The 26,869-nt window shown below is 57.9% G+C and overlaps 3 protein-coding genes across 3 annotated transcripts; 2 read left to right on the forward strand and 1 right to left on the reverse strand.

Annotated features, from left to right (window-relative positions):
* Window positions 1-1,164: 1,164 nt before the first annotated feature.
* Window positions 1,165-3,012, forward strand: NCLIV_051910 (putative ribosomal protein L9, N-terminal domain protein; the record flags this gene model as incomplete). The annotated part of the gene is made up of 2 exons (XM_003884744.1): window positions 1,165-2,585; window positions 2,940-3,012. 2 exons carry the CDS (start codon window positions 1,165-1,167, stop codon window positions 3,010-3,012), a joined length of 1,494 nt encoding a protein of 497 aa, XP_003884793.1.
* A 5,554-nt stretch (window positions 3,013-8,566) lies between these two features.
* Window positions 8,567-12,323, reverse strand: NCLIV_051920 (conserved hypothetical protein; the record flags this gene model as incomplete). Its single annotated transcript, XM_003884745.1, has 3 exons — window positions 8,567-8,985; window positions 9,536-9,748; window positions 10,121-12,323. The coding sequence occupies 3 exons, from the start codon at window positions 12,321-12,323 to the stop codon at window positions 8,567-8,569; spliced, it is 2,835 nt and encodes a 944-aa protein (XP_003884794.1).
* A 4,579-nt stretch (window positions 12,324-16,902) lies between these two features.
* On the forward strand, window positions 16,903-26,013 carry NCLIV_051930 (conserved hypothetical protein; the record flags this gene model as incomplete). Its single annotated transcript, XM_003884746.1, has 5 exons — window positions 16,903-19,894; window positions 20,453-20,784; window positions 21,030-21,409; window positions 22,042-24,115; window positions 24,883-26,013. 5 exons carry the CDS (start codon window positions 16,903-16,905, stop codon window positions 26,011-26,013), a joined length of 6,909 nt encoding a protein of 2,302 aa, XP_003884795.1.
* Between the last annotated feature and the right edge of the window lie 856 nt (window positions 26,014-26,869).

Raw genomic sequence — 26,869 nt, forward strand, 5'->3', positions numbered from 1 at the left:
ACCGTTCCGCATTGTCCGTGTACGAATGCGTCATTTGTGTATCTCGTCAAACGCGCAGTGTTGCTGGAAGGGGATTTCCCCTCCTAAACACAGGGCTGGTGTCTTGTGTTCGCGCCGGCTATCTCTCCCTACTCAATAGTGGAAGCTCTTTCTATTCCGCGACAGAAAGGAGCTGGTTCCGAGGCTAACAGTTAGATGCCGGAAGGGTTTCGCAAGACGCGTTCCGGAGCAAGCAACGCCCTACGTGTGGCAAACCGCCGTTACTCGTCTATGTAAGTTGTGGAAACCCGAAGAGGAAAACGTGAGACGAGGTTTGTTCTGTACGAGAACGGGACTGCTCGGACAACTCACGAGCACCCCGCGGTTCGTTGTCTTACAGGAGGCAGCATGCAGTCCCGAAGGGATGGGCACAAGGAGAGAACAGGCACCCCCCCATGAAAGTGCTGGGAAAGTAGACAATCGACGCAACAGATTTTCTCTCGATTGATTTTTGCTTACGGAGATTGGAAAAGAAGCGGGCGGCGGATGTCGTTGGCCACAAGGACTCCGTCTGTGCACATGCGCCGTTTTCTTGACATAACGGCTCGAGACGCCTGGGGGCTATATGGGTCCGGCGAGGACAAAATTGGAACGTCTTCTTTTCCCCTGCGTGCACATGGTCGGAATTTGTCGTTTCTTCATAAAGAAAGACGCACCCTCTGTGTAAAAGTCCTCGTTGCCTTTCATCCTTGGTTTGTGTGCATGCTCCAGCTGGCACGTTAGTGGGGCAGTACCTCTACACTTTTCTCTCCGTCCTTTCTAGGCGGAACGAATCCTCTCTTGCTCGCTCGTTTTTCATCATCTTCTTTTCTTTTCCTGTGGCTCGTGGTCTCCCTACCGTTGCTTTCACTAACTCGCCGCCGTATCCGCCGTGCAGTGTTCTGGGAACCCGACAACGGCGGCGCCCCTGTCGGCGGGCGCTCTCTGTGTGTCCGGCGCTAGCAGGCGCCCCTCGTTCCCATGCTTCCTGTCCACACGAGGGAGAAATGGTCCGTCATTTTTCTCTCCGTAGTGCCTTGGACACAAAAGGGACGGACCAGACGGCGCAGAAAAACTAGACAGCACGGCCTGCCATGCCCAACTTCCTTGTGACTCTGTCACGGTGTCTTTTGGGATCCGTCGGGAATGGCAACCTCTGCTCGGTGTGCGCTGCCGAAGAACTCGGCCTGCGGACGCGGAGCTCCTCTTTCCTTTCTCTCAGTCCCAGCTTTCTCTGCTCAGCCAGTCTCCCGTCTTCCTGCTGGTCTCTGCCATGCTCGACGGCGCCCAGCAGAGGTGCCCCCGAGATTTCCCCGGCCATCTGAAGGCCCGCAGAGAGGAGAGGAGCGTCGTGCTTGCGAAGATGGGCGTTTCGCTGCCGCACGCTCCAAGACGATATTTCTTGCGTCTGATGAAAGCCGCCCCACCCCGTCGTGTCTGTTTTGGCGCGGGGGATGGCGCAAACAGAGAAGACGGAACGAGGGGAAGAGGCGGTGGGCAACAGGACGAGAGAGCGTCAGGAGCGAGGGAGAAACGTTTTACTTTCTGGCACCGTACTCGGCTTATTTGTTTCCGCGGGACCTACCCACTCACCCGCGTTCAGTGCTCCAGGGGAGCTCAGGTCAAGGCTGGCAGTCTCCACTGTCTCCGTCTGGTTCGTTTTTCTCCCTTCCTGCCGGGCCGTCTCGCTTCGCGTCTCTTTCGGAACAGAGACGGTCGTTTGCTATTTCCCATATAAACCCGTCGATAAGCAAAGGAAAAGTGCACTACCGCGTGCCGAATCCGTACATTCCTGTTCTTCTTCTGCAGTCTGTTCCTGGCCTCGGCAAGAGAGGCGAGTTGAAACAGGTTCGCCGGGGCACTCTGCGCCTGTCTTTGGCGCCAAAGGGCATCGCCGTGGTGGCCACTTGGCAAAACATCGACGCTTTTTATCTGTCTGAGAAGGAGGAAGAAGAGCGACGGCGGGCGCGGGCGGGGACAGGCGAGAAGCAGTTGGGGCGGGGCGGAGACAGAAACGGCTCAGCAAGAGGGGATGGAGACGAAGAGAGCGACAGGGATGATGGCGGCGGATCTCGACCAGGTTCCCCACGCAGTGGAGAGGAAGGGGAAGAGGAGGAAGGGCTGGTGATGGAGGGCGAGCGCCGAGGCGAGGATGACGGACAGGTTCCTGTTGCTTCGTTTCTTCACAAGTATAGAGCGAAATTCTTGGTGGACACGGAAGACACCGACCCGACAAAAGTACGGGGAAGTGGGATCTCTCTGTACGACGTGCTCAGCAAAGTGAGTGAAGAGACGGAGGTCGATCTCCTGCCCTCGCAGCTGGCGATTGGGAGGCGGCAGAAAGAGAGTGAAGTGCAACTCACGTGGAGTGGCTCTTCGAGAGACGACAGAGAGAGGCGCAGAGCCGCAGACGAGAGAAGAGAAGACGATGAAGAGGAACAAATGAGGCAAGACGGAATAATAACCCGCTGCGGTGTCTATACGGTCTACGCCACCATTCCCTTAAAGAACCGCACGGCGAAGAAAAGCTTCGCTGTTGAAGTCCTCAGTAAACAAGAAGCTGAAAGGTAGGCACCCGCAACCCGGACGCGGGAGCCAGCTCATCAATTAGCGGCAATCGAGCACATGGCCCAGAATTCGCAGGCTCGAGTTCTCGAGCTGCATCCTGCGGTGTATGGCGAGAAGGCCGTGTGTGGCAGGTTTCGGCAACCGTGACAGAGGCATCCAGCGCGTTTCTAGACTGCATCTGTTGTGTTTGAATATTAGCACGACGGCAGTCACAGCTCCTTTGCAGAATCGCGGGTTTGCGAATGTGACTATATCACTTCCCGTCCGTTACACGTCGGTTCAACGCGAATGCACGGGCATCTCTCGTTTTAGCGGCTCTAAGTGGATTGCTTGGCTACCGTGTGTGCATACAGGATTCTGCGGGAAAAACAAAGACGCGAGGAGGAGGACGCCCGGCGCTCCGATTTTGCATTGGGAGAAGAGTGAGACGAGTATGGAAGAGATTCTCGAGACGCTTCAAAGAGCGGGGTGTCTCTTGGACAATGGTAACAAACAGAAGTTACCCACCTCCGTAGCCGTACCCCTTGTTTTATGTTGTTGGCACATGCGCACGGGAAGTCCAAGTTTGCTTGTTCCTTTCCAGGTTTGCTGTCCTTGTCACCGCCAACACGCCGCGTGTGCTCCAACGTTCTCCCCCTTTTCATCGTCTCTGATGTTATCAGGCTCAACTTCTTCGCAGTTCAACATCTCTAGCGTCTCCGGAGTTTACGGCACTTCTCACATATCGGCCACACTGAGCACTGGCAAATTCATCTTTTCCTACTGTAATTACACGCGCTGAGGTGCACACACGTTTAAACGGTGAAGAATACACTCAGGGCAATGTGACAGTGAAGAACGGTAGCACTCCGTCCAGAGTCCAAAACGACTGGTGCATACCGAAATTCGGAGAGGAGACAGCAATTGCGAACTGTACTTTATTTGGCCACCTTGCTTGTACACCTGCGAGGCCGCAGCGCGGCAATGTAACCGATGATCGGAGAAAAATCCTGCATTATGAAGGCAAATGAGTACTGGCTCGTTCGCAAGTCCCATGGTTCCATGGCGAGATACGAGCGCCGTAGATTCTGGACTCCGCGCATAAAAAACACTTCCGAACCGCTAACGTTACTGTGACTCGCGAGAGAGGAACTAACCGCGAAGGCCAGTAGCTGTTTTGAGAGGGAAACAACACGTGTTATATATTTGTGAGACATTTCTGTGAGTTCATCTCAGTGTGTCGCCAAGCCGGCACAGTCATTAGTAGCTTAACGACCATTCAACCTACCCGACCAACAGAGCGTGTGTAGATATGCAACGCGCTTTTGCAGATCGGTTTGCCCCAGACTGGCTTTTTCCGGCGGAATAGAACACTTCCACCCTCTTCCCCAGCGACGAAATGGTGTGTACGCTTCGAAGATTTCTTCATGCCGGCAGAGTGCGTTGATTCCGGAGAGTGGCTGGGTGGGGACATGTTTGACTGTGAATTATGTAGGGATTCGAAAGTATAGGAGGCAGCGTATGCTTGTTATGCTTGTGAACCCCTTCAAAGACAATTCCTTGAACGGGGGAGAGAATGGTAGCCAGCTAAAAGTAAAACGTCTTCCTTAACGTTTTTCCCGCTTGCGGTGAACGAGGGACATTCATTCGATAAAAAACCAGCTGCATAGCTGGTTTTTTATCTTGTGGTGTGGTAGGTGAATACCCTGTACGCCCCGGACACCGGAACAAAAAGCGTCTGCTCGAGTTGCGTTGATTACGTGAGGCAAAGGCTAGCAGGCCTGGTCTCGTTCAGAAGATTGCTAACATTTCCTCAAGTAGTTATTAAGAAGCAGGAAAATGAATTCACTCGTCGAAGTCTACAAGTGCGAAAGGTGCACAGTTCGCGAGACGCGGTCATGCCACAGCGTCTGGGCAGGACAGGTAACAGCTCCGTAACCCCACTAGAGCGCCGCCCCAATTCTTTTGTTTAAGTGTGAAAGGTGAAAAACGTCGACATTTTCTCCACTGTTGCTTTGCACTTGAAGTGCAGCATCGGAAACACACTGGTCCTGCGAGATCCATTCATGCTGAGACCGTCGATACCATGGCAATACCTCTCCAAACATGCACCTCAAGCGTCTGCCCAAATCCACGACGTGAGGAGAAATTTACCAGAAATCCAATTATTATCTGTCACGGAAGTTTACTTGGATCACACGGAGGCGCTGCTGGCGCGGCTACCATTTATTCATTTTTGGTTTACGACAGCAAGGCGAGTCGCGGAGACGGCGACACGTCAGCCCGGTCTGCTGAATGCGGCCAACCGATATCTAGAACACCACTGAAAAGAGTGGAAGATCAATGGGTTCCCAAAGTTATAGACTGCCGGAAATTCTCGAGAAATTTGTTAGATGCGTAGGAACCCACACAGTCATATACATGACACGGGTGCAAGATACTTGAAAAAAGAAAATCTCTGGCGGCAGTATGTTCAGATCACAAGCTCGGGACAGCACGTTTGGTTCTTTTCTGTCACGAAGTGATGTTTTTCTGAAACAAAAGTCTTTTTGTCAGTCATGGTGCTTCTTTACATACCTGCCAGTAAGAGCTACTCGAGCCTCTAGAGAAGATGCATCTTTGTAACTGGTTGAAACTACCACTTTGGAGAGAGGCACCAAGACTGTCTTGGGCCTCTTTTGGTTCGAATGTATCTTCAGTTTTCTCCATTCGAGACCGCACCATGGTGCAAGAGGATCTCCATGCTCTGGAACAAGTTGCGGAAGGCGTGACGCACCTCGACCTCTGTAACGCAGATATTGATGCGGCCTTGCTCTCTCAACTCGGGTAGGGAAGAAAGAAAGCAGAGAGATGGTTGCCTCCCAGCCTTTCCCTGTTGGTTGCAGTTTGACCGTGTGCCCATTTTTATTTACACCTCTTGATGTTGAAGGCAGCCGTGGAAAAGCGGAGAGAAATAGAGGCCTTTAAAGAAGACGAGCGAGACACGGGGACGAGACGACAGAAGAGATTTGTAGCCGTCACAGGCGCTCAGCGAATCGGAGAGACGAATTCTTCGACTGCCTTGGGAAAACTGGATTCCTGCATTCTTCCTTCGTCGTCCACTGATTCATCGTGTCCAGGCAAAAACTGAAGGACATCACTGAGGATCCCTGTGTTCGGATCACCCATCTGGACTTGGACGACAACGCTATTGGCGAGGATGCAGAAGGAGAAACAGCTCTGATTAACTTAATCAGAGAGCTGAGAAGCATCGAAGTGGGTCAATGTGGTCATCTTTTCGATTCCAACTTGCTTACTTTAGCTGCATGGTACAGGCGCCCGGTGCAAATGGAACTCTCTCCATTCCGCTCCTCCATGGGAACTCCAGAATGTCTGTTAGATCATCGTCATTGCCGTTTTTTGTGGCTCGGTATGCGGGGTGCGGCGCCTATTTTATGTGCCAGGAAATCTCTCTCCGAAACACAGGCATCCGCGATCGGTTCGTCTCCCGACTAGCAGCTCTGGTTGTTCGCTTGGATGAATCTCACCAACTGAGGAGAGTAAGCCAGTTAGTAAGTTACTATTTGAAACCGGTCACCCACTGACGCGGCAAACATCCTCACCTGGGGTGGCACCGATTGCTGACCGCAATTTCGGTGTGGACGCGCCGCTTCTGGCCTAAACTTAATATACACAGCCACCCGGCTTCATCATTCTGTCCATTTCTCAGTCGATCTGTCAGTCTCTGAACCTCTGTGCATTCTCCTCTTCCCGTCGTCTAACTCTTCTAATCAATGTACGTAAATTTGTCCTCACTCTCTACTGATTCACCTAGCTAGATGTCTCCTGCCACATGAAGTTCCCGCGCTGGTGGCGTTTTCTTTGCGTTTCCAGCCATCTGGATGACGGACCACAAGTGCTTGTAGAAACACTCAACGTCCTCGTTTTTGGCTCGGTTACTCGGCCACAGTTTAGTGTGTTCCTGTCCGTAGTTGTATAAACCAGCGCTTGCCATGACAAAGGCGGGCGTAGTCAACAGCAGAACACAGCACCATGTTTTTATGATCGTACGTTTGTGATCTGCCCGCATGGTTTCTTGAAACAGAAGCCGTACACGGGGGCAGGGACGCTACAGAATGCATTCTTGCCAGAGGCCAGCGAGGAACACAACCGGCAACCTCTCCCCAACTTCGTTCGTTTCAAATAGAATAGCGGGGAGAACCACGAAAGGCGCGGGAACTGCCACAGCTTCGTCTGTGGTCTGCATGCCTACCTTTTTTCTCCACGTGGTGTTCGCGTGGCTCGATTACAGACGGAGTCACTTGCTACACGTTGTTTGTGTGGCCATCACGATCCATCATCCACTGAAAACCTTGCTTGTCGCGTATGCCTCCGCGAAGTGCATACGGCTCAACACAGCATAACGGCTTCCGTCCACGTTTTCTTCAAAGGGAGTGGAAGACGCGCAAAAACTGTTATACCCAAGAGGGAACAAGCACAGCGAAAACAGGACACCCAACAAAAATAGTGTCATTTCGTCTTTTTTCTGTCTTGATTTGATTTCCCCTGTTGGCTTCCCTCGGCAGGTGGACCTTCGTAGCAACGGGTTCCTCACTGCGGGGGCTTCCACTGCCCTAGAAGCATCCCGTCGTCTTTTGTCGTCTAACCAAATTTCATTTCTTCTCTCCTGAAGGAGAGGACACGAATCCGTGTAGCGGGTGCCTACGCATGCGCATGGTACAGTTTCGCCCGGGAACCCATTCCAGTTTTTAAGTTGCTGCATCCGTCATGACGATGGAATCAACTGCAGATCTTTCCGCGCCAAGCTCCGAAAAAAAAGCATAGGCAGAACGACAGGCCAACAGGCATCGTCTCACCGATTATACACACTGGAGCAATTCAGCAGATACACCGAGGCACGCGGAGAGATGTTATACCAACACTGTTCACCATCTTGCATCTTCGCGATGTACCACTTAGGGTAAATGCTGCAACAAAAACGGTGAACTCACTACCTGTCACCGCTTCTGGACGTTGTCCCCAACACGTGACTCTCACTTTCGGAACGGAGAGGCGGATCCTTTATGTGAGCTCTCATTCACGTGTTCCCATTTCCAAGGCAAAAATGTTCGTCCAAGAAACCCTACCGAGGGCAAGGCCTACGCTGCTGTTCTCCGAGCTCTGCCATTTCCCCCACACTGAAGTTTCGTATTTTCACTTCCTCTCAAAGGGCGACGAACGAGTCACTCCATACGAGTTTTATTCTCGAGCCACGACGCAAGAAAATACACAAAACACGAACCCTTTGCACTCACCACATCCCTCCCCTCCACCAGCCCGTCTCATCGCTGTTTCGTCCGCTCATAACGGGAGGTTGTTCCAAACGCAGAGTGATGACGGCAACGCTCTAGTAGGCGCGTACGCAGAGAAAGCGAAGCAAGGCATCAGTGACACAAGTGCGAGAGGAGAGGGACCCCCTTATAAACCCTAGATCCGCACACGCCGGTTGCTCCGAGTACTGTCATATGTCGCTTCACCTACTTCCGTGCTCCGTAGCACCCAAAGGGCAAAACACCTTTTTACCCGGAAATCAGACACGGTTTCCTGTTTTCTTCTCTGACGCAATTTTTTTGATAGACTGAGGCACACGCTTACAGGTGATTTTGCCAACACGGGAGAGAGGGACGTAAGAAAGGAAGAAAGACTCAGAGAAGCCCTAACCGTCTTTTTTTCTTCTTCCTAGTCGCACGCTTCCGGGTGCTACTGACTAGAGAGGGTGCACACGGAACACTGTCATCTACCTCTCTACTGATCACTGGCCGTTTGATCGTAGCGATGCAATACGCGAACGCAAATGGAACGACATGTTCTGAAAACTAAATCATGAAGCATGTACGCGATTTCTTCTGTTTTGCCTCGTTCTACCGGGCACACCCAGCTCAGCTGGCGCGCTTTTCTGCTTGGTTTAGACGCCTCGCCGAATCACGCCAAAAGTGGACGAGGCGTCCACGCGAATGGTTGTTTACGCCGTAGCACCTTCGTGCACTGGAGCGAGAGTGGAGGCAGGGGGAATGAACTTGTCGGCACCCGCCGGTCCTCCATAGGCGTAGAAGGGAGCAATCCTGTAGTCAGCCGGAAGCAATACGCCGTTGCCGTTGAGGGGAACATAACTGGGAGTTAACGGGAAACCCACGGGATGGCAAGGAGCGGCCACGAAGGGGTAGGGCTCCTCTGCCGGGTGGGGGATGTGTGCACGGGCGCCGTCGACGCGAGACAGATAATCGTGAGGCGGAACACGAGACAGCGGGGCCATACCAGGCTGCCCAGGATCGAAGAACAGAAACACGTCGGGAGCTTTGTGATGGGGCAACGGCCCAGGTTGCCGTGAGAAAACAGTTCCGGAGCCTGGGGACGAGCAGAGGAGCTTCCAGAAGTTCGCGACTGCACAGAAACGCAAAGCAAAGCCTCGGAGGAACTTAGAAACCTGCACCATAAATCGGAGACGATTCTACGAGAAGCATGACATTCCTAGGGGGGGGAGGGGGATGGAGACGACGCGCGAACACAGGTGGAGAGACAGTTCAGGAGGCCGCCGGGGAAAAGGCTGCAGAGGTCAAGTGAGAAGGGACGGTTGTCTTCCGTTCTGGCGGAAGAAGCACTACGCCGCACAAGCGAGAAGCGCTGAGGCAAAAACACGTCGAGACGAAGGTAAATGAAAGACGGATAGAAAGCGGAAAACGAGGGACGATACGAGCCGCGGCGTGTGACGTCAGTGCCAGTGGACGAGAGCGAGAGAAGATGAGTGGATTGGAATCCGTCAACGATTAAACAGCCGAGAGGAAACCGAAAGAGAAAAAAGAGAGTACGCGGAAGGCCTTCCTATGTCGAATACACTTGCAGGAGAGATTAAGTCCATCACGATGTCGCGTCATTTCAATTCCCGCTCATTCGTCAGCCTCTCGTCTTCCCTCCTCTGGTCTGGGCGACTCACTGCACGATTGCCTTTGGGACTTGATCTGGGGAAACAGTTCCTCCAGCGTCACTGCAGACGCGGGAACAGGTCGTGGAGTCGATGCATCGTCGGAACCTTCCGAGTCCTCCGGTTCACCGGTAGCACACCTGGCGCCACAAGCCTTGAATCCCATCCCGCTCCAGCATGCATTGTTTGTCTTTCCGGTCTCCTCCAGGTGTTGCCGAGGAGAAACTGGAGAAAAAAAAAGAAAAGCAAGCAGACAGGAGGCAGAGGACCTACATGCTTCATGCAGGATCCGAAAGGATTCCGAGTAAGGCAAACGGGGAGAAGAAGCGACCGAACAGAGTCGTGTATTCGAGGCAAGGGAAACCCGTACTCGTGGCAGCATGATAACCGGCACCTGAACGTGCCGTGGAGTAACGAGCGAAACAACAGCGACACAGGTAGAAACAGGGCGCCAGCAATAAGAGCCGGTGCTCAGATCCGACTGACAAAGAGGTGACACGGTGTGGAGACAAGACCGCGAAAACGCCGAGAGTATCAATCCGCCAAACGTGAAACGCCTATTACTCGCGAGTCCCTCCTCCTCCAATGTGCACTTACCATCTTCCGCGTCCCCAGCTCGGGCTTCTGGGTTCTGCCCATCTCTTGCGGTTGGCGTTGTGCGAGAAAGTTCTTCCAGTGCAGCTTGGCGAAGAGCTGCGCTGGCTGCGCGGCACTCAGCCGCAGCCTGCGCTGCCGTCGGTGTGCCCTTAAGCCAGGCTGGCCTCGGAGTCTGGAGGAGATGCTTGGGCGTGACGGGCATCAGTTTCTGTGGGAGAGATATCACGTCGATGTCTTCGCCTTCTTCCTCAATGGGCGGCAAAGGCGTAGTCACCTGTGGGCCGGAGCTGTCGTCGTCCGACCGGGAAGACGCTTGCTCTGTGCCTGAGGCCTCAGCTGCTGCGAGGAAGAGAGGGACTGGTCGGGCGACGCCTCTGGCCTGGAGGCGGAGGGCTGTTGTCTCTTTTGGACGGGGCAGCTGGGAATGGGGACTCGCGTTCCCTTCCCGATCCGCCGTCAGCGTTTCAAGGATCGATCGTGATCTAGCCGCTCGCAAACCCTGAGAAACATCTGCCTCCGCGTGGACGGTGTTCACTTGACCTTTTCCCGGGGATGAAGCCGTGGCATTCGGAGGTTGAGCTCGCCCCATGTCCGCCGATGCGTCTGACGCCCCGAGATTCCGACGTGGAGCACCGACCCGAGCACCAGCTGCGGCGGGCAGTCCCGCAGACAGAACGTCACCAGCTGGCCCACATTCCACGCCCGCGACCTGCTGGAAAGGGAGTCCAAGAGGGCCGGGGGACGCGTCCTGGGGCCCTTGATTCGCGTTGGGCGAAGCGAGATGGACGAGGAAGGGGTGCCTCGCAGCGGAGTTGGCGAAACGGTCTCCTGTCCCCATCTGGGCCGCTGCAGAGCTGTACAGGCCAGGGACATACCCCAGAGAGACTGCCCATCCCAGCCACTCCCTCAAGTCCTCGGCGTGTTTTTCTACGATTTCCTTTGCGGTCATCGGTGCGGTACCTGCACTCGGAAGTCTGTCGTCGCCGTTCCCGCTGTTACCTTCCGGCTGTCCCTTCGCTTTCCTGTTGTCTTTCTTCACAGCGCCGTCATTTTGACCCTGTACCGCACTCTTCTTCTTTGTCGCTCCCTCCCCTGCAGCACCTCGTTTCGATTCGCACAAACTCCGCTGGGACACACTGCCACGTGGAGAGCGGGTTCCTTCTTCGTCGCTCTTTTGACGGCGGCCAAAGGACACTAAGCGGGACTGCAGACAGTCAGCTACAGGTCGCGTTTCGTAGCACTTTGGCGCGCCGACGCGTCTTCCCTGAGGAGTCGCCTCCCCCCGAGACGGACGGCGACTTCGTGAAAGCGAGGAAGGGAGAGGAGGCAGGTTGCCCACTCCTCCGTCTTTCCGGCCGGGCCGCCAGCAGGACGCGACAGCCGCTTTCCCCTCGCGGTCGCTTGCACTGCTCACGCTCGATCTTCTCCGAGCTCCAGCCTCAGAGTCGGCGCTCTTAACTGAGGTTGCCGAGCTGCGTTCGCGTTGTCCTTTTGGCGGTACTGAGGAAGGCCGCGCCGACTCCCTTTGCCCGTTTCCTCCCGCTGTGCCCAGCTCCACCCCACACTCTTCGTTGGAGCCCCGCCGTTGAAGGAAGTCGTCAGAGGACGCCGGGTTGCCATGGGAGGCCTCGGAAAGTTGCGAGAGACGCACCGTGTCCGTGAGTCCACCGCCACCGGACCCAGAGTGCCGACGAATGGGCTCGAGGGACGCGAGGACTTGGTCAATGTTGGCGGTCGGGAGAGCCTGCAGGAGGTCGTGCAGGAGCCCGAGGACGACCGCGCGACTGCTCGCACCGTGGTTCGCTAGTCTCGGATCGACACCCACACCCGAGGCGGGTGGCGCGTGTCCTCCGGAAGGTGAAGCGGGAGGAGCTGTAGGCAGCATCGTGGCCAGTGAGGAGACTGAAGAAGCAGCGTTGTCGCGTCGGCCCCGAATGGACGCCGGCGAGGCAGGGTCCGCTGGCCGAGTCCTCTCCACAAACGACGCTGGAGAACTGTCTTCTTGTCGAGTTCCATCAAGTCCCCCATCTGACCTCTGCGCCTCGTCTTGAGACGAGGTACCGTCAGAAGACCCGTAATACGTCGACGCGTTCGAACACTCTCCCATTTCGATTTTCTCGGGCGAAGCCGCTCCAACGTACGCGTTACCATTCTTGTTCTCTGCCGGCAGAGCCGCGAACCTGTCTCTATGCCATATCAGCATTGTCTCCGGTGGCCGGGGGCGCACCGAATTCGCGAGCTGTCCCTCTCTAGCGAGCATGGCGAGGCGCAGCGACCGAACACGGCGAAAAACCTGGACCAGGAAGCACAGCGGAAAAAGCTGGAGGCGAGGGAAGCGCGCTCCGGTTTTGGTCCTGGGCAGAGCTGTGGAATTTTCTGGGGGCAGACGGGAGGGTTGGCGGGAGTTGATGCTGAAGGCCAACAAGCTACGGGGATTGGGCAATCGAGACAAAAACGCAGAAATTTGGGGACACGGCCAAGACTCTTTTTGTGTGGCGCGCGCGCACGGGGTTGGCGAGTCCGGCTGGGGCGACACGAACGGTGACCTTCGGAGAAACGTCCAGAAAGACACGAGAAAGGCACCCGATTTCTAGAGCGAAAAGCGATTCGACGGTGAAGGGAACAAAATTGAGTGTGAGAAGCCCTAAAAAGAGTCGCCAGTTGCAGCCATTGTCGATTTTAAAACCAGCCGGAGATCGGCAGCCCCTCCTCCTGCAAGCTGCAGCCTCAACCAGGTCCGACTCGACAGAGCTTCACACAAGAAATTTGGGCAGAAACACCTGCGAAATTACTTCTGGTGAAGCAGAATCGCGTTTTAAAAGCGGAGGAAACGGAAATTTACGGGAAGTGCGCGAGGCAGAAAGCCAGCGGAGGCGCTAGGCGTGAGTCGCTGGCAGTTGCGAGGCGTCGAGCGCGAGAGACAGGCCTCGCACTGTTTCCTCGAAAGTGGACGAACTCTGCGAGTCAAGCTTCACCCTATGCAAATTTATTTCCGTCGTTATGAAAGGCGTGCTCACATAATATGGGGCTTTCGCGTACACAACGAAGAGAGATTCCAGTTGCCACGCGAACGGCGCTCGACAAGTCCTGGCGCGCGTTTGCGAAGTTCACCGGACGCGCGAGCAAAACGAGCGAGCGTAGTATCTCGCGGTGCGGACTCTCGACAGGCGAATTAGGACACGAGATGCCTCTCTTCCAAACACACACCTAACAGCTGCATATTTGTAAGAAGTTCGCGGTCGAATGTCGACAGTGGCCACAGTCTGCCAAAAAACTGGTCGTATATGTATCCGCCGTGGTATCTATAAACCCGTCTTCTCGGGTTTCGCGACAAAGAACATCGAAGCCTGTGCGCCTCGCCGCTGCTCGCACCTGCCCCAGAGACGAATGGACGGCGGGCATCCTAACGCGTTCTGAATGATTGTGAAATGGCGATCCCGGAGCAAGGCTGCGCTCAAGAAGCCCGACAAACAGAGCAAAAAGGAGTAAAACCGAAGAGAAGTCGAGCTCGGACGAAAATTTGCGGCGCAGCAGAAACCAGTCCCGAAACAATGGCAGCTTGCTTCGGAATGGCCTGAGCAGGCGATCGAGCTGAGAGTTTGCAAGGCCTTGCAAACGAATCGATGCCTTGGTGGCAACTCATGGAAAAGCGACACATCCGTCAATACGGGAGGGCGCTGACACAATTCCGGTTGAAACTGCCTGCAAACGCAAGGTTGGTTCCGAGTGAAGTAACTTGCTGAGCACGTATTCTCGGTAGTGGCATCGGAACAGCAGTTTTCCTAGACGGGGTACCTCAGCACAACCGTTGCACGCACAGGCCAGTCCGGGTCAGGGTGAAAGACCCCAACGAGATGACTCGCGGGCTTCTTCCTCTGCGCCTCAAAACCCGGGAAGTCATGAGGGAGAAAGTCTTTCCATTTCGCGCTTCCCGAGCTTCCATGCGTAGCACTTCCCCTGCTCGTGGCCACACTGCTTCGTTAGTTGGTTGCCTTTCGCGTAACTCACAGGCTTATTTACAAGCTTTTTCTGGGCAGTTTCGCCCAGTCAACGGGGGCTTGGCAACAACGGGCGAAACTGTAAGAGCCTCTCAGAGACGGCGGTCCAGACAAACGCGATTGGTTTTCTGTCCTTATTGTGACTCCAGTGTGTATCATAGACCCGGACTCACGCTGTATTCGAACATCGGCTGAGCACGGCTGCGGCAGCCAGTGCAAGAGAGAGGAACACTGGTGACGGGGGAGAAAGAGGGTGTATGAGAGAGCATGCTCCACGCTGGCTGCATGGGACGTCACCTGTTCCCGCACCACTCGTCTCCAAAGTTCGTAACAGAAACGCCGCTGAGCACTTCAGCGGCAGACGCCGGCTGCAGGTCGTGAGACCTCAAAGTTCGCGTTTCGACCCCAGCCAGACTTGTACCGGATAGACACGAGGCATTGAAAGGTTATACTGCATTTGCTCACAAAAGTGACAACATGTAAACACGCTGCACAAACGTCGCTGGCAACACTCGGTACAGAAGGCTTGGCTGCAGAAGTCAGTCCAGCTCCAAGTGAGCTCGTTTTCGTCAGCGATGAACAGTCGCCATCATTCAGACTTCCACTACCGGCGAGTACGCGTTCTCCCTCACTGTGTCGGTTGAGCAGGTGTGTACGTAGCGTCTTTGAGGGCGGCCTTCCTCTGGCTTTTCCCAGCAAGGAAGCGGCTTTTCACCAGAAACATGCCGGTCGTTGACAGTTGCCTTTACCTGGTCTTCAGGTCCAAAGTAGTCAGAGAATGTGTTGACCCAGGTCAGGTCGGCGGTGCCCAAACTCGACGCTGCTGGTCCTGGTGAGTGGTGTCGACACGGCAGTTCTACGCCAGTGGTGTGTATCTCAACCGCAGCACTCGGACGACTTGTTTCAGGTCTCAAGGCACCTAGTGTATGCAGCATCACCGCCCTTGAAACGGCAGTCGGGGGATCGCAACTTTCGCCTACAGCTTCCGGATTTGTCCCTGGCAACTCTTTCTAAGAGAAGACCATTGCACGAGATGTAGGCAGCCTTCCCACTCATACGAGCTCCATTCGTTGACAGGCTGACCTGGCCGAAGTCTGTCGACCGTGTCTGTGTCCAAAGACGCAGCGTCGTCACGACCACAGCTTGGTTTCTTGCACTCAGATTGTTGCGCTCCGAAGGCTCGTTTCTCGGAGGTGAACGGTTTTTTGTTACTACTCAGCATTTCCTTTCTCTGTCCGGTACCGACCTATCCCAGAATCACCGCTCAAAAACGCTCTCATCCTCTGTTCCACAGCAACCCCGTTTCGTCTGTTTCCCCAGCACGTTCCGCTTTCCACGGCACGCACTGCCTCTGTGTTCCTCTCGAGGCGGCAAGGATCTGTGTTGTACCCTTTCAAGAACTGAAGTGTATCTCAAACGAACCGAAACACACCGCTCGACTCAGAGTGCGACGCAACGGGACGCTGCTGCTTCGGAAACGAAGGGGAGGCGCTCGCTTCCCACAGCCCCCTCGTCGTGCCACGAAGTTTGTGCTTCTCAGCGGTAAGTCGGCTCCGAAGCGCCACTATCATCAAGTGTTGTTCGTCTGTTCCTCTCCGCCTCGACCGCAAAGTGTTTCCAGTTCAGTCTACCGCGCTTGGCTCTTGCTCCCAACGAGGGCTGAAACCGCCTGGCGACGCTAGCGGCCGAACGTTTCCCACGTGACGTGTCTCTCTCAAGCCAAGCTGAGAGAAGGAAAGGGAACAAAACGAGCCCTCATCCACTCTCCCTCCAGAGCGCTTCACAGGGACGTGCCCGAAAGATCGAGCGTGTGCGCAGCGGCGCTCTCCGGGGTTTTCAGAGATTCGGGAAAAAGGCCTTCGCCTTTCTCCAAGCATGTTCCTGATCCGGAGATCCGCGGGTCTCGCCGAAGGCCCTCGGCGCCTAGCTATGCGGTGAAGTCGAGGGAAGGAAAAGAAGAAACAGAAGCCAGAGAAAAAACGTGGAAGAGGACAGCAACTGGCCGGCAAAGCGTTGATGCTTCCCCGCCCCCCCCCCTCTATGGGCCCGTACCACGCGGGTCTGAGATTTTTCGCCGTTTTCAAGAGCGCAAAGGGCGGGGACCCAAAGAGTTGCGATGCGGTATTTTGGGCGCGGGCCGTCTCTCCAAACCATTTGTTGAGTTGCATCGGGTGTCTTCCTTCGACAGCAAATGCATTTTTGCTGAGTAGCCTGCCGTGCAGCCCATTTGAGAAGTCGTGCTTCAGAGCCCCTAATGCGCAGTGTGAATCGGAAGCGCCTTTCCAGGTTTCCGCTCCATCCGAGATCAGGGCAAGGAGTATCCCTTTCAAGTGAAGAAAAGAACCCCCCCCCTGAGTTTTTTCAAACACTTTCTCCTGTGCTGACGGAGCGGGGCTCTTGGGAAAAACGAACAACGCGAGCGGGGGAAAACGATTGTCCCCCCCTCCGTCTCCGACACCCCGTCCGCCTCCGGAACGCTCTCCGAGGCCCGACAGTTGCCCGAAAGCAGAGAGAGGGGCAAAAAGAGACTTTTGTAGTGACAGCATTCTCCATCTGTTCTGTACGACTTCCGCCTTCAAACCGGGAAACAACGGGCGTGTCGCCAAAACGACGCCACGCGAAGGTGCTCGGTCCGGCCGGTCTCGCCGAGCCCTTTCTCCGGGTTCCGTTCGCGGCGCCTCCAGCTTGTAGAAGCGCCGACAAACTTTTCTCCTTGCTTCACGATCTGATCCCGAAAGCTAGCGCAGCCAATATGTGGTTTGCAGGAGGGATGGCGCGAGAAGAATGGATCAGCCCAAGCAATTGACTAGACCAAACAGGGTGATGTTTTCGCGGTCGTCCCTCCTACTCCAGAAGCCAGTTGGGAAGACTCAAGGCGGCAGAGAGGAGGGAATCACCTGTTTGCGTCGCCGCTCGAGAAGGGACGTCCCTGCGCCAAGCCAACGGGTTTCCTCTCGGCACTGCTCACACACTCTCTCTGTGTTTGGTGTCTTTCTCCTCTGTCTGTGTCTCGCGTCGCTTTCGTTCCTCCCTCTTTCCTCTTGCGCATCTCACGCTCCCCCGACTGGATCTACCGGAGAGATCAGAGACTCGGAGACAGACCAGAATCGCCTCCCCGCGGAGGTCCCAGAAGCGCCAGCGTCCACGGGGCTGCGTGAGAGGGGACTGTCTCTTGAACTGCCTTGCGAGACTGAAGGCGACAGGGGTCCATGTGGAGAGGCGCTCAAGGCGCTGGAGGACAATGGACGGAAGGCGACGAGCGTGGAAGAGGGTTACGTGCGACGCACGGGCGAAGCGTCGGGAGAGGCAGAAGTAGACGGGAAATCCTCTGTGGAGCCTGCGTCTCCACTGCCGGACACTTCTCTTCTGTTTGCCTCTGAGACGGAACAGGAAATCCCGTGGGGCTCACGAGGGACGTCGCAGCGGGAAACGGGCGCCGACGCCCAGCCGGGAATTGTAGAGACGACATTCGACGCGCAAGGAGCAGTGGAGACACCGCCATCGCGTTCACAGTCGGACGGCGTCGAGAAGCAAAGCACTTTGCTTGCAGGCAGCACCAGCGCAGAGCCTTCGTTTCGCGACACGTGGCGCAAGGCTTTCGCCGCATTCTTGCCGTGGCCTGCCACAGACTCTTCCTTCTCGCATGTGCATGCAGGCCGCGCGGCGGGTGCGTCTGCCTCGGGCCGCAATGGAGTTCCCTCGACCGGCCGTCGCCCGGTGTCTCCGACATTTTCGACACCCGATGCGGCTGTGACGCTCATAGACAGTAGAGCGGAAGAAGGCCTGGAAGAAAGGCAACCCGATTTTGTGCCGGCGACGCGGGAAAGCGGGTCAGGGGAGACGGGGCTCCAGACCGACACAGGCCTCAAGCAGGGGCTGAAGGCGAAGAAGGGGGACGAGGAGGCGAAGAGAGGGAAGGAGTCGAAGGAAAAAGGATCCGCAGGGAAGGAGCTGAAGTCACAGGAACAGAGGACAGCCGGAGCGAAGCAGGCGGAGAGAGAGAAGGAGAGAGACAGAAGAAGGGCTACCGGAAAGAGGGATCCGGAGCAGAAGAAGCCGAGGAGAGTGCAGTCAGAGTCGCCTCGTTTTTCAGCTGGGCTTCTTGGAACCAGCCGTACCGACGCAGTCCCTCAGGTTCCGCCGTCGCCCGGCTCACCTGGTACAGCGCGACGAAACACCGCAGACAAAAGCGCCAAGAAACCGAACCAGCGCCGCAACGTGTTGTGGAAACGGCGACGGCACTCCTGGCCTTCTTTCTCGGTTTTCTCTTTCCAGTCCTCTCCTTCCCGTGCGCCTGCCTCGGCGTCGAAGCTTCCAGGCGCCGCACACACGCCAGCCTCGGGCGCGTTGGGCGCGAGCCACCCTGCGCCAGGGGCCTCCGGGAGGGGCGACGACGCCAGCGGGTCGATGGCTGATCGCGATGGGTTTCCACGCGGCAGCAAAGGCCAGCGCGCATCTGCTGCATCCGGTTCGCCCAAAAAAGGCAAAGGCAGGAGGCGAGCGCCGAGCGATGTCGACTCGGCAGAGCGAGAGGAGAAGCCCAAGCCGAGGCGAGAGCGAAAACAGGACGCGAGTCGAGAACGGAAAAAGAGTCGTGGAAAGCCCAGCGGCCCGACCGGCGGCGCAGCTGGGAGCCGCCGCCGGCGCGAGCGAACAGTGAAGGCGCAGGCGAGGCGCCAACCGAATCTTCAGAACCAGGCCGAGTCGAACGACCGGCCGCCCCGGTTCGCTTCCCCAGCCTCTCTCGTAACTGTCTCCGCTTCCGTGAAGACAGGGCGGAGCCCGGCGGGACGGAACAGCCGGCACGGCGCCGGAGCAGTTGAAGTGGAAGTCGAGGGCCGAGTGAGTGTGCCTGAATCGCCAGTCCCCTCGGTGGGTCTCTCTTCCCCGTCTCCTGATCCGAGACGAAGGCGAAGAGGCGTGGGGCACCGGGACGTGAGGTATGGCCCTGAGGAGGCCGAGGTCGTGGCGAAGGAAGAGCCGTCCACGACGAAGGCTGCGGCCTCTGTCCAGGCGGAGTTGCGCGCGCGGTCCGGCACCGTCTCGCCTGTTCCGCGGCTTCAGCGTGCGGTCGTTCGCCGGCCCTCTGGAGACGAGGAGACCACAACCGACGTCGAGTCGCGAAGGCGCTGGTGGTTTGCGGTTCCGGGCCGGAACTCGCCCACGCGGAAGCGGAAGAAAGGATCTCCGAGCGCCGCTGAACGCGTGCTCGAAGTTCAGCAGAGCAGTGAGCCTGCGGAAGCGGCAACCGCGGGCGACCGGAGAGGGGCGAGTCAGGCAAGAGAGACAGGGGGGGACAGCGAAGACGGCCGAGCCGCTGCATCCTCGCCGGACCCGGAACGCCCAGTGGAAACAGCAAACGACGAGGCGGACGAGACGCACACGCCCCGAAGTGCCGGGGCTGGTGCGCCGACTCAAGCGGGAGACGAAAAAACGGAACAGAGACGCGACGCGAATCTCTCAGGCCCCAGGAGGCGGGCGAGTCGGTCGAAGGCCGAGACGAAAGGGACGGAGAGCGAACGAGGCGCGGACCCGCGAACGCACACCGCTGCAGAGGACGGCGGAATTCGAATCGTTTCGAGAGACGCGGGGACAAAATCGCCCGAGGAAGACTGGAGTCGAAGCGACGAGACGGAACCCAGCGACGAACCGCCGGGCGAAAAGCACAGAGGGCGAGCGCGACAAAGACACAGATACGGATACCGAGGAGAAACGGAGACCCCAGACAACAGCGATGACGGGCCAGGGGACCATTTTGGGGGCCCGCCGGGAGATGGTGAGGCTCTTGTCGCATGACGACGGTGATGAGACGCCGACAGTCCGAGATAGAGACACAGAGAGCAGCGGCCTAGGGCTCGCCGCTCCTGTAGTCACGCACTGCGGCCGTGTCGCGATCGGACTCGCGTTTCATCGAGGATCCGTGCACTTTGACATCTTCTGCCTGCTGTGGCGTGCGTGTGTCTCCTTTTTTCGTGTCTGGGGCCCGTGCGTCCCTGCCGCCCCCTGTCTCCGACTCCTTTGAGCCGCTCAACCTCCGCGAGTCTCTTCTGCTGTTCCTGTCTCGATTTCTTTCCTCGTTCCTGGCGCGCGCTCGCTGCCAGTGCGACAGGTACTCCGTCAGGCTCTGCCCAGTCTCGTTCTCCTTGCGTGTCCGCTCGTTTCGTTCGTTTTTTTCCTGAGTGTTTCTTTCTTGCGCCGTGCGTGAGTGCGCGTTGGCCGGCGAAGGAGTCGCCAGTCTTGTTTCGCGTCCCTTTTCCGAGCGCTTTTTTTCTCTACTCCGTACGCCCGACTCACTGCCTGTCCGTCTGTTCCATGGTTTGCAACTGTTTCTCAGGCGTCGGGTACCTTTTCTCGCCCGAGAACCACAAGCGGCTCTGCCTCGAACTGTTTCACCAGCCAAAATTCGCGGAGATGTTTGTCGTTCTGTTTCTCCACCACCTTCGCTGGCCGTCGTACACCCAACAAGAAGGCGGGACAGGCCTCTTTTTCAAGACGCTACAAAAATACGCCGCTGGCCTCGTCGACGGCCAGAGCCCGGCGATGTCGTTTTCCCTCCTTCGCGACTGTCCCTTGCATGAGATCATCAACCAGGTGGTGAGCAGAAGCGCGTGGCTAGCCCCGAAGGTGACCGAACATTCATGTTCCTCCGTCACCTCAGACTTCAAGGTGCGGGTGTCTGTGAGCCTGTTCGCGAACACACGTGCGTGTATTTATGATACGTGTGTGGGTTTTGGGGTAGTGCGAATGCGTAGACGTGCACGCGTCCCTCAACTCCGTTGTCGCATGGGCGTGGCGGCGCGTGGCCCGTGCTCTCTAGCGGGGTGGAGCGCTTGCGTGGGAGTTTTTCTTGGCTTTCTTTCCCCTCCCATATCGATGCGGCACGTGCGTTTTCTCCCCCGCTGTCTCGCCAGATTGCTTCGCTCTCGCTTCGAATAAAGTCTCGCCGAGATCTCCACGCGTTTGCTAACGAAATGACCCACCAGATGCCGCGCTTCTTCGCGTACAGCCTCGCGTACACGCCCCCGGCGAGCAAGTCCCTGCGGACCGCCTGGGGCTTCTTTGCGGCGATGGTTGTCGTCTGGGAAGTGTTCGCCACGGCCGTCTTGCGAGAAGAACTGTTCGGCCTGAGCGCCGAGGAGTTGTCCAACCTACAGAAAACAGACCCGTTCTTCTGGGCGGCGCTCGCCGAGGGGCTGCTCGACGTCTGGTCCATGCAGCGCTCGGTCAACACTTCCCTCTTGTGGACGTACATGACTGTCTCCTCGATCATCGACACGGGGCCAACTTCCAGGTAGGCGCCAACTTGCCTTGACAGGGGACCGAAAAGGGGACCAGCTGCCGGTTGAGACACCGCGACTCTCATGCGTCGAGACGATTCACGCTTCCCGGGGGTCCTCCGCCAGAGCTCTGCAGCCCGAAATCCGCTTTAGTCGAGAGCTACAAAATATTCGGGTTGCAAGTCACGGGAGGGGAGGGGCGGGGGGGGGGGGGGGGGTGTGCGTCGCAACTGTGAGCCACGCATTCGAAGGCCCCTGTCACGCTCACAGCTGCCGATTTCTCCACTCCAAAGCTTCTTTGAAGCGCGGGATGCACGCCGATCTCGGCCGAAGGGACGTCTGAGAACGATCACTCGTGACGCAGAGGAAAAGTGTGTCTTGTTCTGGCTTCTCACGTGGCCACGTGCGTCGTCGGTGGTGCCTCTGCTGGTGGACTTCCTCGATCGACTGGTCGCGCCCGCCTAGAGCGTCTGTCGGTCTCTTCCTGTCCTTTTTCAGATCGTGCGCAAGAAGAGACTTGTGTCGGCTGCTCTCCTGTCCGGCTGCGTTCGCATGTGATGAACTTGCCGGGTGCTTTGTCTTTTGTTAAATGCCCAAGGACGCCTCACCCTCGCCGTCTCCCGTTTCCGCTCTGTGTGTTGTGCAGAGTGCAGAACGCAGTGGGAATTCTTTTGCTTGAGGACGTGGGCAACTGTTTCCTGGCCACGACTTCCCCTCCCTTTCCGCCCCGCGCTCCCGCAAGTCGAGATCCCCTGAGCAGCTCTGACGCGGCGCAGACTGCGTCGGGCTCCCCTACCGCCTGCACGCTGTCGCCGCCGCGCGACCTGAGCGGTCCGGCAGGCTGGCGAGTGCTGCAGGAATTTGTGGAAGCGGCGATTCACAAGAAACTGGAACAGGCGGTCGACAAGCGCGTCGCGCCCGTGGCAGGCTGCAGACCCTCGCGGGGCTGTTTCCGCGGGGAGTGTGGCAATCGCGAGCCGGCGCAGCCGCGCTGTCGGCTGGGCAAGTATGGGTCATGTTTGCCGGACTCGAAAGAGCCGAACCCAGAGGATTCGGAGCGCGCCCACCCGACCACTTCTGCCTCGCCGTTTATCCAGTACAGTTCGTGCGAGACGCTCTGGCGACGAGCTGCGTCTCATCTGCCTTCGATACAAGTCACGGGTTTCTACATGCGCAGAAACGCCGACCCTCGGGCGTTCTTCCCCCGCCCAGAACCCGGGACCGAAGGCGAGTTCGCGCGCCGGAGCCCGACCGGTTTTGCGGCCACGCCGTCTTCTCCCCCGTCTGCTGGCTCGGTAGACGAGCGCGGCGTGGCGGTGGGAGACTTCGGCAACGAAGTGCCGCAGGCGATCCTCGACAAGATGAAGGCAGAGCTGCCTGCGGGAGGCGTTCTTGTGCAGATGTCTCTGCTGGACGCTTGGGGGTCGGAGTGGTTCGCGTCCGAGCCCCACGACTCTGGAGACTCGCGGGCTGGAGGCTCGGCCCCGCACCCGTCTGCGGACGACAACGCGGAGCCGCGGAGCACGGGGAGTTTCCCTCGGCCCTTTGGCTGTCTCGGCTCCGGGCCGAGTTCACGGTTCGCCGCGCCCGTCTACGTCCCTGCGACGACTGCCATGGAACTGTTTCGAGTCGACCTGAGCGTGGATCCGTCTCTGGACAGCGTGCGGGGCCGCGTTTCGGCGCTTGCCGTCGAAGTCATCGGCATTGACTCGATAGATCTGTTTAGACAAAACGCGGACCCTCGGGAAGATCCCGACGTCCACGTGTACCTCTCGATCCCCGAGGACGAATTCGGAAGCGACCAGAAGTTCAGAGAGGAAATCTACGCGATCGTCTCCGGGCAGCCTTCCGTTTGGGTCGCGGCTGCCATGAAGTCGATCTCTTGGGACAGAATCCAGATTTTGGGCACGGCGCGATGGACCGGGGTGTTGCCCGCGGCCGCGCGCCGTGCTGCCAGCCTCGCAGAGAAGGACAGCATCGAAAGGGACGGGGCGCGAGAGACGCGACAGGCTGCGCGCCGCGCGGACGCAGCACCGGACTCGGCGGAGGCAGGTGCGGAGCACGCAGGAGGCCTCGCGAGGCGGCTTCACGCCGAGAAGGCTGCATCGACTGAACCCCCGCGCCGGGCGGAGAACGCCCAGGCAGACGCGAGCGCCTCCGAAGCTCCTGGGGGCAACAGTTCCTCGGAGCGGAGCCCAGACCGCGAGGCCGCTGCGCGCCGGGAACCCGCGACAGGCGGAGGTCCCCAGACTGGGTCAGAGTCCGGATCGACGGCTGGCGAGCCAGGAGACGCGGCGTGCGTCTTTGGGACGCTGCAGAAAACGCGCGGATTCGGAAGACGGTTCGAGCGCAGTCGGGCGGCCGCCTCGACGAGCCTGCCCCCGCCGCTTCACAAGGCCGAGGCGAAACTCCGCCACTTGGCGCCGTCTGTGGAGAGACACACGGGCGAGAAGAAACGCCGGAAGGACGACTCCGAGCAGGCGCGGATGTACGGCTCCGACGACGTCCTCACGTTTGGATGGCAGCCCGGCCATCGCATTGTCCATGTTTTCATTGAAGGCCTGGGGCGGCGCGTCGGGAACAACGCGAGCAACGCAGGGTCGGAGGACGACTTGATCCTGGAAATGCCTGCTGAGGAAGCGAAAGTCCGCCTGACTCGGCGAATCCGCGGACGGGACATCCGAGTTGTCCACGTCCATCTCGACCACAGAAATATCGAGGTTCGTGTTTTCTGAAATCGAAGTCGGAACCGACGACTGGACCTCCCACCGCTATATCTGGCCTGCTATATCCTAGGCGTACCTCACGGCCGCTGTACAAAGTAGAGAGAAAAATTGTAACGTGGATCATTGTCCACACACTGCGTCCACAAAATGTAGACCTTTTAAATGGTCCGAGGATATACATGGCACTTTTGCATTTGCTCAAAGATCACGTCAAGTGTGTCTCCACGCGCGAGTGCACAGAGTTTCCGGGCAGACTGGTGCCGAACCGCGTGTGTGTGTCGGTTTTCCAGCTCTCAAACGCACCGGAGGGACGTCTCACCGCGTCGATTTTTAGAGTCGCGGAAACCCGAAAGAAGAGTTTCGTCTCCAGGGGGGAGGGGCTGCCGTCAGACGCTCTAAACTCTATGTGTGTGTGTGCCTCGTTGAACTCTCCAAAATGTGGGGGCGGAGGCCTAACCACGAAGTGTCTCTCGACCCGACACTCGGCGGAAAACGTCTATGAAGTTCCCTAGAAGTCGAGCGTTCTTTTGCAGGACCGTTCCCGCTTCCGCTTTGCGTCTTCATGGATTTCACCACCTGAATGAGGCCAGTGCCGCCCCCTTTCGGGTTTGGCCGTTTGTTTGTCCGGGTATCGCTCCGCTCGCTTTGTGTGCGCGCACGTCACCACTGTGCGCCGGTCCGTTTCTCGCGCCTCGATGTCTGTCCTTTCGCTTCGCGGGGTGTTCATGCTGGTTTTCGCTTTCCTGTGGCGTTGTGCTCAGCTAGCAGGCCTGGATACCCATCCGGATCATCCACGTAGCGAGGACGAAGAGGACGGAGTCCCAATCGTCACAGCGGTGTTGACCAACGTGTTTCTCGCTCTCTTCATGATTGTCGTCCTCACGTGCCTTCACCTGGCACACAAGAACAAGAAAGGGCCTTTTTGGCTGCGGTGCTGCTGCGGCGGCGAATTTCCCTGGCTCTCGAAGAAGGACGAGTCAAAGGCACGGGAAAAAACCGGGCCCCGCTCCGAAAGATCCTTGGAGGCAGAAGCTGCAGGCAGTCCCTCTCCGCCGAAGGAGTCCGGCGTGATCCACGAGACGTCCCTCGGCGGCGACGCGAGCCCCAACCCGCATTTGCAGGCAGAGGCGGTAGGGGCGGCTGAAGCAGATGCCAGCACGTACGGCGCCTCTCAGCCTCCCTCTCTGCTGTGTGGGTCGACTCTGGTGTCTCCGCGGGAGTCTCTGGTTTCGCTCCGCGGTCTCGAAGGCGAAGGCCAGACAGAAGCGGACGAAGAAGCGCACGGGCGCGACGGAGAGATGGGAACGGCGTCTCCTGCTTCGTCTCTGCGGACTGCCCGGTCGCGGGCCTCGTTGTTCTCGGACGGACCGCCGTGGCGTCCGGGGGAATGTACCCCGCGGAGTCCACGCGACGCCCAGCTCGGCACCTACGACGAGGCTTCGCGCCCCGCACGTTTCCGGGGCACCAGCCCGTTCGCGACAGAGGCGACAGGTTCGCTGGCTTCTCGGTTTGCCGCTCCTGACAAGCTACGCACGTGGGACGCTGGCCCGGCGCATGCAGGGCTGGGGCCTCCGTTCGGGAGTCCCCGGCGCGTGGGCGTGCAGAGGAGCCTGTCGGCGGCCGACCGCGAGGACAGCATCTATTCCACTTCGATTGCGATGTCTTCGTCGCACTCTTCGTCTTCGTCGAGCGTGGAAATCTACGACTCGACGCCGTCCCTGAGGCGGTCTGCATCCTGTCGCGCCTCCTCGCACCGCTTTTCGATCCGAGAGTCGCTCTCCAACGTCCATCTTCGGTGGAACTACTTTTCCGCCAGGGTTTCGTCTCCGACCTCTGCTGACGGGAGCGTGGCTTCAGATGGCCTCGGACGAGGCCGCAGGTGCAAGCGATGAAGTGTCTCCGCGCCCCGGGGCGCTCGGCGCGGAGACACTTTGGTCCTTTTCTCCCAGCTCTGGGCGCGGAGACACTTTGGTCCTTTTCTCCCAGCTCTGGGCGCGCTTCAAGACAACAGGCGAGAAAGAAACCCCGCGCGACGGCTTAGACGACCCGCGCGCGCCCCGCGTGCATCGAGGCACCAACGCAGCGCCCGACGGGGGAAACCCATTTTCTGTTGCCTTTCCAAAAAAGGGATTTGCGCGCATGACGTCTTGTACAGAGAGACTGGCGCTCCTCCTCCGCAGGACACTATTTGCAAGAGCTCCGCTGTGAGGGTGCGCATACCAGCCACCGGCCTTTCTGGCGGTCCTTGTTCACACAGCGTCGGCCGGAGCTTCTGTGGAATGTGGCCGATGTGTACAGTCCCGGTAATTCAGCCGTGTGCGTGTGCGTGTGTGTAGAGACAGCATCGCGGATGTGTCAGGAAGTAGGAAGGCAGCTCGAGGCGCCGCACCCAAGATTCAGCGTGTTGTGTACATAGTTGCGAGCTGAGAACCGAGCAGGTCTGCTTATGGGCACCTTTTCGTGCTGTTCGTTCAATCGTTGGAATCGTTTTCAGAAGTGGAGAACGGAACGCGCGGGTGTTAGCGGCCCGAGCCTCCGCAAGGAGTCTCTGCGCTCCAACAGCGCTCACGTGCGCAGAAACGACCTATGGGACGCCCAGGGCGCGACAGCGCGACCCCACATCGCGTTTTAGTTGTGCTGCGTTGAGCAGTTGACACGTTTAGCTTTTCCAAGAGAGGCAGAGATCCTAGCTAGTGCCAGAGTTGCATGCGCGGCCACGTCCAGAGGGCGGGACACGGGAGGCGTCGC

This window comes from Neospora caninum, chromosome X, assembly GCF_000208865.1.
Source record: "Neospora caninum Liverpool complete genome, chromosome X".
Taxonomy (NCBI): domain Eukaryota; phylum Apicomplexa; class Conoidasida; order Eucoccidiorida; family Sarcocystidae; genus Neospora; species Neospora caninum.